The 16,146-nt window shown below is 32.8% G+C and overlaps 2 protein-coding genes across 4 annotated transcripts in view; one reads left to right on the top strand and one right to left on the bottom strand.

The window, feature by feature from the left end:
- Positions 1–4,507: 4,507 nt before the first annotated feature.
- LOC148604919 (PDZ domain-containing protein 11-like) overlaps positions 4,508–16,146 on the bottom strand; it is a 26,564-nt gene continuing 14,925 nt past the window's right edge. Inside the window, exons 1-7 of one of the 3 annotated variants that reach the window (XM_088549108.1) lie at positions 15,265–15,424; positions 10,325–10,411; positions 9,936–9,992; positions 9,230–9,280; positions 7,800–7,847; positions 5,234–5,294; positions 4,508–4,829 (exon numbers count right to left, since the gene is read on the bottom strand). In XM_088549108.1, coding sequence (XP_088405234.1) covers positions 4,759–4,829; positions 5,234–5,294; positions 7,800–7,847; positions 9,230–9,280; positions 9,936–9,992; positions 10,325–10,411; positions 15,265–15,348 — 459 coding nt within the window. In that variant the 5' untranslated portion in view covers positions 15,349–15,424 and the 3' untranslated portion in view covers positions 4,508–4,758. Of the gene's footprint in view, positions 4,830–5,233; positions 5,295–7,799; positions 7,848–9,229; positions 9,281–9,935; positions 9,993–10,324; positions 10,412–12,543; positions 12,661–15,264; positions 15,425–16,146 lie in introns of those variants that run through there. The other 2 variants (XM_088549110.1, XM_088549109.1) reach the window with 2 other exon arrangements.
- The window catches only part of LOC148604920 (small ribosomal subunit protein eS1), a 6,112-nt gene continuing 5,429 nt past the window's right edge, over positions 15,464–16,146 (top strand). The window contains exon 1 of the mRNA XM_088549105.1: positions 15,464–15,608. Within this exon, the coding sequence (XP_088405231.1) occupies positions 15,547–15,608 (62 nt within the window). The 5' untranslated portion in view covers positions 15,464–15,546. The remainder of the gene's footprint in view (positions 15,609–16,146) is intronic.

Genomic DNA, 16,146 nt, shown 5'->3' with positions numbered 1-16,146 from the left:
GACCAGAACATGCTTACATATTGTATCCTATCGGAGCAATTTATTACACTCCATTTTTTTTTGTCGCAAAATAGCAACCATTTCGGATATTCTACTTCTGCCAATCAACTTAGAATATCATGTTTATCGTATGAGTAGCTTTCATTTCTATTAATATTCTTTTATAGTTGGGGGGAAAAAATAGCGAAAAAGGTATTTTGACCTCTTTGTTCTATTTAAGTAAAGACAGCCACGTTTTCCAATCGCTGAACATTTGCATGGACGGACTCTGGACAATTACTTGCAAATGAATGTTTTAAAAGGTGACATGCACCTACAGGAAGACAAAGATTGATTGAAACCATTTATGAATAAAGAACCAAAAGAGACCATTTTAAGGACCACAACATTATCTTCAAATTCTTATCCTGAATCAAAAATATTTCAGCACAATTAAAAGTTCAAATGTTGTGTCTATATATTTGACCCCAACTGTTCAGGGTCCGACTTTTAGGAAGCAATTTATTTGTATCCTGTCTTGCAATTTTGAACTTCAGATATATACATTGTATGCCATTTTATATTACTTTTTTGTCTTTATTGTGTATGTTGCTCGTCTGTTTATATTTTGTTGCCACATTTTGGCAGCAACGTCCATCTGATGGATCCGCCTGTACTTAAAAAATCAATATGCTATATTTAGAATTGCTTCGTCGAACTACGTTGAATTTACCAAATTAATACATCAAGGTTATTATACTCCTACAATCCTTATAGGGATATTTTGACCATTTTTACAAATCAGAGAATATGATTTATCCGTTTTTACTGAGAAATATCCTAATTATGAACTATTTTGATGATGTAATGACGCTAGAACCGTCACGACTGTTACCTGTTGTGATGCATTTTATCAATATATTTAGAGCGACTGATGACCGTGGATATCTTCCAATCCTGACTGAATATGAAATACTCTAAAATATTGATAAAAGTATATAAATATATACTGTACTTACATGTCATGAGTTTTACGAAGCTGATTACAAACGGTTTTTACAAAAGCTCCTTTATCAAATTCCTCAAGCTTTATACTTCAGGTCTATGTTTTATAACATTGACATTAACTTCCAACATTTCAAACAAAGATAAAAAGGTAGAGTTATGTTCAATAGCTAGTAGATCATCAATTTCGTTCCGTTTATTTATCATTTCTTTTCTTGACTCTGCCGAGTCTAATAGAGTTTGTTTTACCCGAAATTGCTCTTTTTCCATCCAGTTTTCAACTGAAATCAATTTGCAAACCAGTTTCTCTAATAATAAGATTTTGGAACTCAGATGAGAACATCTTCACTTCATCCTCAAAGATTTGTTTCTTTTTCAGTAACTCTGGCAAAATATTGTTTTCTACATCTTCAATTCCTGTTGAAAATTCTTTTGTGTTTGAGTCCAGTTTCACAGCGTTGCTTTTAAGGTGATCTCTATATCTTAAGGCAGAGTCTTCAACCGTATCAATTTTACATGTATCTGACTGATGGTCCTGGACCACACGAACACCACATATCAAAATTTTACAGTTGTTACAGAAGTGTGAGTACTCCCGGTTATGTTTGCTACAAATAAGTTCCACACTAAACACAGCTTTATTAACTTTTGTAGACTGTAATTGTATGTCCTCTCGAGAAGGTATCATGAAAAGTTTTACAAGTGCTGCATAAATATTTCTTGCACTCATAACAAAATAATTCACCAAATTCTCGGTCACAACTATTACATTTAGAAACGGACGATTGTGCCATGTCTGTACAAGAAAAGAAACCTTTTGATATGTTGAAATTTATAAAAGATTTTCCTGTTTAAAATACAAGAGCTGAACATTCTTTTACTGGTGTAATTCACGGTTTATTAACCGTAACACTAAACGAACCCATTTGACCACTCCATCATTTTGGGATTATTCTAAGTCTTACATGTTTTAAAGAAGTAAGATTAGTAAATTTGAACTTGGTTGGGTACGAAAAATTAATAAAAAGTATAGTCTGTTGTAATAACATCCTTTGTCGAAATTACGATATAGTTATATCAAGATAACGACATAATTTCGACATATGATATCGTAATTACGACAGAATATTTTTTCAAGCGACCCTAATCGCGGCTTCCGTAGTTGGGCGCTTATTCATTTCGCAATATAAAGTAAAGATTACATGTTCGTATTTTTAGAACTTGGATGAGCAACAAACCATTGCGTTCTAATAGGTCATATTTATTTTGGATTTCCCACAGAATATTTCGATTTTTTCTTATAATTCAAATGCGTTCCGAAATGACAGTACCTGATTGTCGTCGAACCTTTTATTTTTCTATTTTTGTCAATAAAGGCACTACATAAAATGCTGATTGTACTTTATATAAATAATTGGCGGCAATACTTCTTATTGTATGATTTGATAAAAACTAGAGGCAGACCTTGATGCTCCTCCCCAAGATTAGGGGAAAATCATGTTTTGGCATGAATTCTTGGTTTTTCGCAAATTCTTTCCCTGAAGTTCTCCTTAAGAGCTTCGCTCGGACTTCAACTTTATTCACGTCCCCCAACCTGAAATCCTGGATCAGCTCAATGATAGTATATTTATAGAATCATAAAAGCGCAGACAACGGAAAATTAGGAACGCACTGTTAAATACTACGATTACCACCAAGAACAATAGGCTCTCGAAGAGCCTGAATCGTCACGTGAAACCATGCTCTATTAACTAAGTAAGCTAAGGTATCATACTTTGTTATCATGTTTTACAAAATATGCTGAAAAAGAGCATATATTGCTGAATACTGTAAGTTCAATTGAATACCTAAAGCACTGTAGAATGTTGGAAAAAAATAAGTGTTTTTAAATCCTCTGAAAAAAAATGGGCAGGGGTTCCCCTATTCCCTGTTATCATATCGGATTTGGGGAGCATTAGTACGCTACACATTTGCTGAGAAAAAAGAACATAAAAAAATAAATCATAGCTATACATTATTTTCATCACCATTCAACTCAGGAGACCGTTATATAAACCATAAAAATCAAAGCAAGTATAAAAATTAGAAGGGAAATGACATGCAACCATTTAGAAAATGGCCGTCCAGTACAAATTTTCGTCATCACCATTCAAGTTAGAATACCAAGTTTCCCATCGGAAACAAAAATGATTTGAATCCGAGCAACTGCATGGTGAACATTGTCGTAAAATAGCAGTCCTTTCGAATATAGCCGCCTATTTCTGCCAAACAACTTATATCATGTTTATCATATGAGTAGCTTTCATTTCTATTAATATTTTTGAATAGTTGGGGGGGGGGAATAGCAAAAAAAGTATTTTGACCTCTTTGTTCTATTTAAGTAAAGAGAGCCACGTTTTCAAATCAATGAAAAATTTTAAATGATCAGTTTGTGTAGGATACCCTAAAAAACAAGCAAGCCAACTTTAAAAATTTTGTCGCATGGTTTCAGAGAAAAAGATTTTAAAAGTTATAAACGTGAAAAACGACAAAAAATCTGTTTCCAGGGCCATAACTCCTAAATCATTTAGAACATTTTAGCATAGGTCTGTCTTCTGATGCTGAACAATATTCTCCCTTTGTCAGAATTTTGCTGACGTCTTTTTTAGTTATTTGCGAAAAAAACTATTTTGAACCCTTTGCTCTATTTTAGTAACAATGGTCTTGTTTTTCGAAGTATAAGGTTTTAAGCAATCTGTTTCAGCAGGATACCCTACAGATCAACCATGTTAAGTTTCATTCCAATTCGTCAAGCAGTTTCAGATGGGAAGATGTTTGAAAAAAAAAAAAGTGTACGATGACAGACCACGACGGACGGAAAGTGATGAAAACAGCTCACACGACCTTAAGCCCAGTGAGCTAAAAATATAAATATTTTAGGTATAAATTAAAATTTATGGTTATCTTCCTGTACTTGTGAGTCGACTTTTGTTCTTGCATCTGTTTACAACTTCGATATAATTAGCAGCCTTATACATGAGGTTAAGACTATTACGACGTGCGGGAGATCGGTGGAGAATTTATGATGTGGTAATAATTGTGAAAACTGTTGTATGTTGGAATCTCTGTGGATTATATTTATTTTGGCATGAGTTTATAAAACGAATATTGAATTTCTGAACAAATGTCGTAAAGAGTACAAAAGTATTTTCTTTTTTTATGGGTAATGTTTATCCTGTCATCTCCATACAAAAAATAAACTAAGTATTAGATAAAGTGGACCCTTCCTCAAATACATAATTATACACGCCACAGTGACAGCATTATTTCGCTAATTGTGTGTGTGTGTGTGTGTGTTTATAATAATGTTCAACAATGTTCTAGTAGGTCCTCTCACCCTCAAGTTCTTTAAAATTTTAGCAATAGATCATCTGATTTAAAATTTCTAATCTTGATCCATAATTCGATAAAATCTATGATCAGAAAATCGTCTACATGTATTTAAAATAGGTTCATTTTATTAGTCATTACATGGAAATCTTGGTATAATAATATAATTTATTAAATATTTCTATAAACAGACTTTTGGTATTAAAACTTAATAAATGCGATCTTAATTGTCAAACATTTAATTGTTCAGTAGCCACTCTGCCAACTGCTTTCTTGTAGTTTCTTATCGAAACATACATGTACTTTAAAAAAAGTTTCATATTCACCAATTGACTACACAATACATATATACATGTACAAAATGTACATATACACGATGAAGCCAGTCTGTATCTCAACATCAAGTTAATAATGTCTTGGTGAGTGTTGGTGACTGGCAGATAATAATCTGGTTTTATCGTATGTCCTGTTATAACCTACAATATAAACACATATATATAACAGAAAAGACCTGGTGTTGATGACAGACAGTGAAGTTTCGAGGTAAGTCCTGTAAAACAAAAAATAAACAGATCCAATGGGGGAGGAGCTTGTCAATTTAAAAATTTATGAAAATAGCGTATTTTTGCGTGCATGCGTAAAAAAGTTTTACCGAGGATTTTTTGTGAGCCCTCTTAGGTGATTTTCTGGATTCGCCACTGAGTCATGAATATTTTCTTCCTAGAACATTAACATTCAATTTAAGGAATGATCACAAATTCAAAACCAGGTGAAAATAGATTGAAGTCAGATTATTCAGGGTTTGGTTTAAACAAGTTTAAATGTATTAAAAAAACTATTAATGAATTTTAAGTTAACAGTCACAAGTACTTTAGCTTACCATAGGGAAAATAACTGACATTCATAACTATCGATAGGTTAGACTTCAGTACATTAACTGCCTGTAAGAAAATAAAAAACAGCTCAGAAAAAAAAAGAGTAAATAAGGAGTTTTTTAAAGTACAAGCTGAGTTATCAAAATAGGGCAATGATGTGACATTTAAGGATACCCTGTCATGTAATGGTGAAAAAAGAGGATAGATCACAATGTTCAAAATGGGCGAACTCAAAAACTACATTTTGGATTTGCTGAAAATTGGTCTGAAGCGAACATGTATTTTATGGAACATGTACTTGACCACCGTGCAATGTTTAAAAAACTCACCGATCTTTTCTACGGTTATCATCTGGAAACCATCGGGGGATGAACAGAAGGCAGACAGACACCAAGTATTCAGAAGTATCACATAATAGCTTGCCACTTCGTGATGGAGCCATATACTATTTATTACTATTCCAAATAACAGATAATATGTTTGATGGGGTATTTTTTTAATCTGATGTTTATGCCTTACTATTTTGAACACATACCAGGCGCGTAGCTGAGGCCAAATTGAAGTGTAGGCAAAATTACGACAGGGGGTCCAAGGGGGTGAAGCCCCCCCCCCCCCACGAAGCTCCGCGGAGATAGCGTTTTAAAGCATCATTTATGCTTCTCCTGGATTATTTTATCTCAAAATTTTGAAAAAAAAATGCAAAATTAAGTGCTGGCAAAAGCTACGCGCCTGCATACAATGTTTTCACCTTGCATTTGAGTTGATTGGCATAAAATACAAAGGTGAATATACATTGTCCTAGGAAGTGATAAGGCAATTTCAGAGTATTCAAGGGAACCAAGGTTCTAGTGGAAATCAAAAAGAATGTAATCCAGGGACAAAGATCAGACATAGAAAACAGACATACACAAAAAAGAACATAAAATAACTAAAATAATACATAAATAGTAACAAAAGTAAATGAGCGACTCGGACACCACTAAAAACTGGGAGCATGGAATTAGCCTCTCAAGATGGCATAGTTATTTGAATTCATTTATTTGTACTTTTTACAAGACTTTGCATGCATTAAAACAAAAGACACATTTTGTTTATTTACGACCATTTCTACCAATACACCTCCTGAAACGTGTAACGTTCCCAAAACCACGCACACGATACATGAATGATCGTGTCGGCCGGAAGTATTCATCTCAGTTATTGGTATATTTCGGAATATATGCTTGATTGACTGATTGTTGGGTTTAAGGTCCGAGCAGCAATAGAAATAAAAAAAGGGATGGGAAACAAGGATAATAGGGTTGAAAAATTTTGATTATCACTTGAAAAAGGGAGGGATGGGTAAGGTCGGGCAATTTAGCCTCCTATGGCGTAGCGCAAAGGTTCCTACTCCTATCGAATACCACAGCAGGGTTCTTTAACGGGCAAGGAACGTGGCATCTTTCCCAACACGGTGCACTACTATGGTTTGCGGTCAGGTTTTACGTATTATAGCCCGACAACCCCAGCTTGTAACACGCCAGGGGTACCCCATTCCACCATCTTAGGCACACATCCCAGTTGCTCTGTTGGCAGAGCGCCTACCCCCGGCTAGGTTTCTGAGCACTATTTAGTCGCCTTTTACAACAAGCTTAGCGCTGCTGCAGGCCTATTCTTTTAACACCCGGACCTGTACGGCCCATTTCGGAATATAACTTGCAAAATGAAATTTATAATAGATTATGGTATATAGTGTACTTCTGTTCGTGGTATTTTAATGATTGCTAACATCTTACATGTAGTTTTACATTAACGTGTATTATGATTTAATAAACACATTTGATATATACAATATTTTGATATAAAAGCACATTCATTTTCATCATACATCAAACCTTGGGAAAACATTTTCCTTGGACTTGGATTATGAAAATGTTTAAATTTCATAAAATTGAAGTAAAATTCCCCATTTTTTTGTAATAATTTGTTTTTACAATGCCATCATATTGCTTTGAACACGAAATAAATAGTATTCATATGTGAAAAATTTCCATATTTGTTGAATTTGGATCATTGTGAACATATTTTCATTCTTCCAGGAAAATTAAAGTATCAAAATTTCATTAAGTATTGATAAAACTACTGTATTTTAAGGTATTTAAGCTATCTTAACTAATGCGGTTCCATCTTATTTGTCTATAACAGAAAATATTGCATTGTTGATATGTAAAATATCCATTTTAATTATACATGTACATTGTACATTGCGAAAACATTGCAGTGAAATCTAATTTTTTTAAGAAAACTGGGGGTTTCCACTAAAGATGGATTAATATTTCCACAATTTAAGAACATTTAGGAGTTCATTTAGAAAAATAAATGAATGCAGTTATGAGGTTTTTTGTTATGCATAAAAGAGAAATTTTTTTACATACATCATGTGGGATGTGGTTATGTTTTTTGAATTCCTATGGGATTAAAAGGAATTGCTATTAACAGGAATGTGATTAAATGAACTCCAATGTATAAAATGACTCTTTAAAATAGTTTACTAATAGACTTGAAACAAAAAGTACTAACAAACACACTTACATCTGAATGAGTTATGTTCTCAAAATCAACTTTATTCACCGATAAAATCTGCAAAATATACAAATGCACATTTAATAAAATATTTTCTTTTTTATGTTTCATCAACATGTAAAAGCCTTGACTGTAGCACATTTTCAATGAAGCTCACTTCAAGTCCGAATGTGTGTGACAGGTCAACACTTCTACATGCCTATGAAACGTAATATCATATGATATCATTCAACTGTTAAATGTTAAAGTAAATATTTGTCTTTTTTACGTCATGCTCTTGATTTTTGTCTTTCTTTAACAGAGGATCCTTTTGAGACTTAATAATTACAATTGATGTTTCTCTTATATCATTTCCATTTCATTTTCAGAAATACATAATAAATAGACAAATAACACAGTGATCAATAAAAATATATATAAATACATGTAGCTCCAAATGTGTGTGACAGGTCAACACTTCTACATGCCTATGAGAACGTAATATCATATGATATCATTCAACTGTTAAATGTCAAAATAAATATTTGTCTTTTTTACGTCATGCTCTTGATTTTTGTCTTTCTTTGACAGAGGATCCTTTTGAGACTTAATAATTACAATTGATATGTTTCTCTTATATCATTTCCATTTCATTTTCAGAAAAAAACATAATAGACAAATAACACAGTGATCAATAAACATATATATAAATAAATGTAGCTCTAGAAGACGTGTGAACAGTTTAAAAGAAATTGTGCTCATTAGGATTTAAAAACATTGTAAACCCATCAGTTGGATTATCTCCCTTTGGAGTCCTATATCCCTTCATGCCTATTTACATATGATGCCTGACCTTCCTATAAAGTTTAATCAAGTTCCCTTGAACAGTTTAAGAGAAGTTGTGTTTATCAGGTTTTAACATGTATTGCAAAACCCATCAGTTGGATTATTTCCCTTTGGTTTTAAGAAGAGTTGTGCTTACAAGAAATGTGGACAGGAGGATGGAAGGTCAGGCAGGTTGATTCCTATATATCCCCCAAACTTTGTTTGCAGGGGGTATAATTAGAAAATCATATATTAAGAAATGAAATCACTTAAAACATCTGTTTTAAGCACACACATATATTAAAAACATGCTGGAAACAATAAAGAATGATGGAAACTACTAAACCTACCATCAAATCTACTGTATATTGTTTTAATCCATTAAAGCCGTTTGAGATATTGAAGGTGGTATTGAGATGTGTTCATCATAAGATGGATGCATGCTTGATTAAGATTATGAAAATTTGACTTATCTCCCTTTTTACAAGAAGAAAACCATTTTTCCATTTTACATGAAAACTGTGGTGTATGGATTTTCCTGCAAAATTGCTCATAAAAACCTTTTTTTTTACATTTTCATACATGCATAAATCAGAACATGTACATGTGTCTATAATGTATGTATAGAAGTTTACCTGGTCTCCCTCTCTTAGACCTAAGTGTTCGGCTTCACTGTTTGGCATCACCTGTATATACACAAAATAAAATGTAGAAATAGAATGTTAGTTGTCTAGTAGTTGAAAAAAAAATAAAAACCCTTGTGCAGTTGAACAAAAGGATTACACATCAATGGTCACGCGGTCATTTTCTTGCTGATTCTAGTGAAGAAAAAATGCTGAATTTCAAAACAAAGCAAAACCAAAATAAATGAATCTAACCTTTCGTATAGTTGTCCTGGTATTATGTAAATGTAACTACCTTTCCTATAGTTGTCCTGGTATTATGTAAATGTAACTAACCTTTCCTATAGCTGTCCTGGTATTATGTAAATGTAACTAACCTTCCCTATAGTTGTCCTGGTATTACATTGTATGTAAATGCATTGAATTTTAATTTCTTTTGATTTGTTATTTTCTAGAAACTGTGTTTTCTTTCATACAGTGTACTTTTTGATTATTGTCAGTTTGAATTTACTTATGCTTCCAAATTGAAAAATAATAATTTAAACTTAACCAGTATTACACATTGTATGTCTCTTTCCTGCACTACAGAAGGTAAAACTAATGATAGTTTATTAATTTATAACAATTTAAAGCATTAATCAACTCTGTTATACATATATTGTATTGTATATAATGTTTGTCATAATAGACATTGTAGCACAATTTGAAAATAATTTACCTTTGAAACAAATATACCACAGTGGTGCTCCATCCCACCTCTAATGTTAAAACCAAGCTGGAAAAAGGCCATATAGATTTTAATCAATAAACTACAAATGCATATATTCACAATATAGTACAATATATATATGTTCAATTGTTTTTACAATACATTACATTATATTTGTTAAACAATACTTTGTAAGCAAGTATTTGACAGAGAAAAAAATACTAACTTGAAATGTTTCATAAAATTACAATATGGATGCATAAATGAATACTACCTTGTTATATGAATTATAAATGATTTATAAAACATTATATCCTACTACAATGTTTAAGAGAACATTCTGCTATACAGCATAGATGTCTATTAATGACAAGTACAAGAGAGGAAGTTAACAGTACCTGATCTGAGGCCTTTGATCTGTGTAACTTCATAGATCTAGGTAAAAACTGTCTTATATCACTACTGTAATCAGGATTGTTTTCTCTCTAGAATTACAATACAAATGTATCATACACTGTATTTCATATGTGAATGTAAATGTATATTGCATGTGTAAAATTGTACACTTACAAGTTCATACAGAGCTTCAAAACTTTACCAAGTGCTTGTCAGAGTCAACCAGAGTTTCCGACAATGCTAAGTAGTATATACAATGAACATGTACCTCAAAAGGTGAGTAACTCAGTTAATTGAGTTGTTGTGTTAAAATAAATTGATTTAAATTAAGTACAATGTACAATCTTGTTCAATCTAAGGGAAATAACTCTAGTTTTGCATGATTCTTACTTAATTTAAATACATGTACATGAACTTAAATTTGATCCAAAATATTTTAAAAGAATTGAAAAAAATATAAATCTACAGTCCATGATTATATTTAACTTAATTAAATGATGTGTATATAATTAATGGTACACTATTAAATCACTGTATACAAAACAATCAAAAATGATCTGTTCATAAACAAATTATATGCTCCATCAAGGCAAATTCAAATGAACTACCTGATGTGTTACAGATTACAAGTCCTGGGTACATGTGTTTATTGATTATAAGTACTGGGTACATGTGTTTATTGATTACAAGTACTGGGTACATGTGTTTATTGATTACAAGTACTGGGTAAATGTGTTTATTGATTATAAGTACCAGATATATGTGTTTATTGATTACAAGTACCGAGTACATATGTGTATTGATGATAAGTACTGGGTACACGTGTTAATAGATTACAAGTACCAGGTACATGTGTTTGTTGATTATAAGTAATGGGTATACATGTATGTTTTTATTGATTACAAGTACTGAGTACATATGTTTATTGCTTCATGTGTTTATTAATTATAAGTATCAGGTACATGTGTTTATCGATTACAAGTACTGAGTACATGTGTTTTTCTGATATCATTCAACTATTAAATGTAAAAGTAAATATTTGTCTTTTTTACGTCATGCTCAAGATTTTTTTCTTTCTTTGACAGGGATCCTTTTGAGACTTAACATCCAGTTTTCAAATACAAAATTTCATTTACTGCCATTTATTTATAACATATTAAGCTCTTGTGGTAAATATGGATCAGCTTCATCAAAGTTTAATTTATGCTCTCAACTGCTCAATCCAACCTTATATAAAAAAGGACCATATTCAGTTCAGTTAATTTTACCCAAGTACATGTACATTCAACAGAACTACATTGTTCACAAGTCCCTGTCTGTATACATGTGATATACATGTATATACATTTGTATGTATGTACAGTGTATATGTACATGTAGCTTCATTGGATGTGGACATTGCAGACCGCAGCTACTTGCCCCAAATTGAGAATGTTCCAATTGATACAATTTTTAAGAATTTGGTTTAAAAATATGTGTCATTTGAGTGTATTTGTCAAGTTTTACATGTATATTGAGTTTGTACTTTTTAAAATTTTCTAAATTTTGCATTCATGCATTAGCTGGTTCAAAATTCACAGTGACATCCTAAAATCCCTATTTCATCGCTTAAACTAATGGCAAAGTAATTACAAAAATGATTTAAGATACTATTCATGCAATAAATTCACCAATTATTGAAATGAAATAAGATCAAGAACAGTTTACTCATGGGCCAAGCAGTCTGGACTATATGAGATGTCTACAGACCAAAATGTCCAGTATTCACTTCATCTACATCAGGGTTTTCGCTAGGATTTTGAGGGCTTTAGTCACTTTTGCGTAGAGCACGAACAATATATTATGGGCAGCAGAATTTTCTAAATAGTCAATAGTATCATAAACTAAAGACATAAACACTCTTAATATATTCATTTTAAGTTTACAGATACAGGCCAGTGTTCTAGGATTTTTCAGAAATTGAGGTTTCCAGGGAAAAATCCATTTAAAACCAACTTTCCCACAGTCGATGACTGCTTTCTTAACAAAACAAATCGTTACAGCATATGAAGTTTTCAACTTGCCATGGAAAGTGTAACCAAGTACCTAACTTTCCCAGACCCAAATTTCACTTCAGAACGATGTGCCATACAAAAAGTTGGAGATTTAGAGGTACCGCGGAGTATCGCCCTTCAACCGCTTGTAATGACTTTCAAGTTGAAATTGTGCATGTCACACCTACCTAGTTTGATTCCAAAATCATTTTCCTGTATGCTGATACGAAATTTGCTACAAAAATTACATTATTGAAGTTTCAATAATTTTTCACGAGAGACCCTGTTTTGTTGACATTTTGAACTGTAATAGAGAGTAGGCGGAGCTTGTTACCTATGGAACGGAAAGTGTAACCAAGTACCTAACTTTCCCAGACCCAAATTTCACTTGCCCCAGGTAACAGGAAATAGGAATCCTAGAACACTGCAGGTATAACAATAAATACAATAAATGTTACAACAAAACAACTGTCATTTTCCACAAGAAAATGTGTGTTAGTTAATACAAGTAAAATAAAATAGTTACTATTAGAAAAATAATAAAACAGAAAATTTGTTTACATCATGACAAAGATTTGATGCATTCAGTCTAAAAATAGCTACTGTTTGACAAAAGCTACTATTATGGTACATGTATGACCTGACACTCAACTAATAAGAGAAAATCCTCCTGTCCTTTGCCACACACCATACCTCAAAAGCCCTCTTCGACCTATAACTCCTCAAATCAGAAGAATGGAGACAGATCTTTAGAAGAGAATTGATTGATGAAACCTTGAGCCTGTTCCTAAGATAGGTCTTGATAAGATAGTACATACATACTAAATTCCCTCTCAGTCACCAAAAGATAACACAGAAACTAGACAGATAGAAAGGAGATTGGCTACACTGGCATAGTCAACTGTAGAATGTTGCACTCTGTAAGCGGTTGCTGCATGATATCTTACCACTGGGTGGTAATTTTTTTAGTGACATTTGACCCCAGATCATGAGTAGAATTGAAAACATTCGTAATCATTGCGATTTCTTTTCAAGAAGATTGATAAATTGTTGTTATTTTACAGGATTATTAACGTTGCACATATCAGGTATGCCAGGTTAACAACAATGTATTTCACACCTGATTGACCAGGTAATTACCAAGCTTGGGGTCATAAACTTGTCAGAGCGTAAGAGCAGGTGAAATTATGTAACTTTCAATTGACAATTTTTAACAACATTTAGTTTTAAGGTGATGAAAATTTATCTGAAATACTTTTTGAATGGATTTTTTTTATACACTTTTCAAATTTTAAGTGAAGAAAATGATCTAAAACATTTTCGTCATTTATGAAATCCTTTCATAAATGGTGAAAATGACAAATGCTAGCAAAATCACTGTCTACATGTACATAAAGGGTTAACAAATGTTATTCTTAGATGTATATTAGGCACATTCTAACTTTTAATTTGAAAAGAAGAAAAAACTATTACCAGACTATTATAAAGGTGAAGTGAATTCAACCAAACAATTTGAACATGTAGTACACTGATTAATAGAATTTGTTCTAATGGAAACTGTATTGGTAGAAATGTTAAAATGTTTTCTAATACTGACCAACAATAAAAACATACAATATACAAAAGCTTTGTTTAATGTCGATAGTATAAAAATACAACATTAGCTCCTAGTAATCCCTTTTGTGATTCAGCACTGGAGATATTTTGTTTACCACCTTATGGTGGTAAAAACAAAAAATATCTTCAGTGCCAAATCCAAAAGAGACCAAAGCTCCTAGGGGCTTTTAAAATTGACACGTATAACACTTGCATCAAGTTTTAATCAGTCCTGAATGGATACACAAGACACACTTAGAAAATGTAAGTTGTGTCCACTGTAGTCCGAATTTCCTCTGACCCTGCAACCCTCCTCTTTTTTATTTGGATATTGATATGTCGGGTTGGGGTCAGAACGATGTGCCATACAAAAAGTTGGAGATTTAGAGGTACCGCGGAGTATCGCCCTTCAACCGCTTGTAATGACTTTCAAGTTGAAATTGTGCATGTCACACCTACCTAGTTTGATTCCAAAATCATTTTCCTGTATGCTGATACCAAATTTGCTACAAAAATTACATTACTGAAGTTTCAATAATTTTTCACGAGAGACCCTGTTTTGTTGACATTTTGAACTGTAATAGAGAGTAGGCGGAGCTTGTTACCTATGGAACGGAACGGAGCAGACATGATTTTTAAAACCGGAATCTAACAGAATATTTCAAGACTCCCCTGAAAAATTACGTGCCCGCTACTCTTCCGTTCCTAAAGTAACAAGCTCCGCCTACTCTCTATTGCGGTTCAAAATGTCAACAAAACAGGGTCTCCCTTGGAAAATTTATCGAAACTTCAATAATAAATGTAATTTTTGTAGCAAATTTGGGATCAGCATACAGGAAAATGATTCCGGAATCGAACTTGGTAGGTGTGACATGCGCAATTTCAACTTGAAAGTCGTTACAAGCGGTTGAAGGGCGATACCACTAGATCTCAAACTTTTTGTATGGCACATTGTTCTGACCCCAACCTGACATATCAATATCCAAATAAAAAATAGAAGGGTTGCCGGGTCAGAGGAAATTCGGACTATGTCCACTGTTCCTGTTAATGTTATTGTACCTTTTTCCATTCAAAAGTAAAAGTTCTTAAAGATGATTACGCCTATAATTTCAATAAGTGAAATAAGAGGTTGCATGACTAGTTGGACTAATGATTGATTCAGTAAGTCTATCGGGATTAAAAACTACTACTTGTGTTTATACATTTTGTGTAACTGTAAGTCTCAAATATGATTATAATATATGCGCGTACATATTGGATTTTTCAGTATGATCATCGAAATATTACTAAAATATACATTTTTTTAATTATACCTCGTGAGGTGGAATCCATTGCGGTGGGTGCTCATACACGGGCAATTTTGCCGTAATGAGCTCTCGCTTGTCATTTGTTGACATCTGAAGTTAGAGGAATAAAATGATGGGGATAGAAACGCTTAATGGACAAGCGGTAAAATCTAGGTCTGTGATACGCTTTTCGTCGTAAACATGAGATTTCGTTATATGCAAACAGAGAGCTGACGTAATCTGAAAATTTACCATCATGCCTTGTAACAAAACATGCCACTTCCTTTTTCGCCTCGAATATAGCCCATAATGGCAGTTGGAAAAAATAAGAGGCTTACTAAAGGTGGCAAGAAGGGTGGAAAGAAGAAGATGTACGTATGAAATTAACACATAGATATGGTCAATCCCTTTACTCTCTGAAACTGTTTCATATTAGATGCGATGACCTTATTTTCATGTTGATTGTTACCGATTTCGACATGTATCCCCATGAATTTTGTATCATTAGAAACGGGAAAAGCCCATAATGTCAGTCGATATAATTATATGAGATATCGACAATGACTTCGATGTTAATATTTATCTTATGCCGTAAACTAACATTTCTTTTGATTTATCGTTACTATTTCAGAACTGTTATTCGTTCGGGATATTATCGCTGTAGTCGTAGAGGTACATCATAACATGTACATGAAAAAAGTTGTGCTGCATGAAATAAACTACATACATTATGAGGAAGGCACAGACGAGCGAATCATGAACATTGTATACAACATTTAAAAAGAAATAGTTAACTTGAAGTAATGTACATTTTGTGAGATGTACATGTAATAATCATTTTACAGTTGTTTTTTTTATTTTCAAATGATATGGGAAAGGCAATAGCCTTAGTGTGAGTGAGGCCTGAAG

Source organism: Perna viridis, chromosome 10 (assembly GCF_037379345.1).
Source record: "Perna viridis isolate PV_CMFRI_1.1 ecotype Kerala chromosome 10, ASM3737934v1, whole genome shotgun sequence".
In the NCBI taxonomy this organism is placed as follows: domain Eukaryota; kingdom Metazoa; phylum Mollusca; class Bivalvia; order Mytilida; family Mytilidae; genus Perna; species Perna viridis.
Note: the sequence above shows the minus strand (reverse complement) of the source record. Positions and strands in the feature narration are given on the sequence as shown.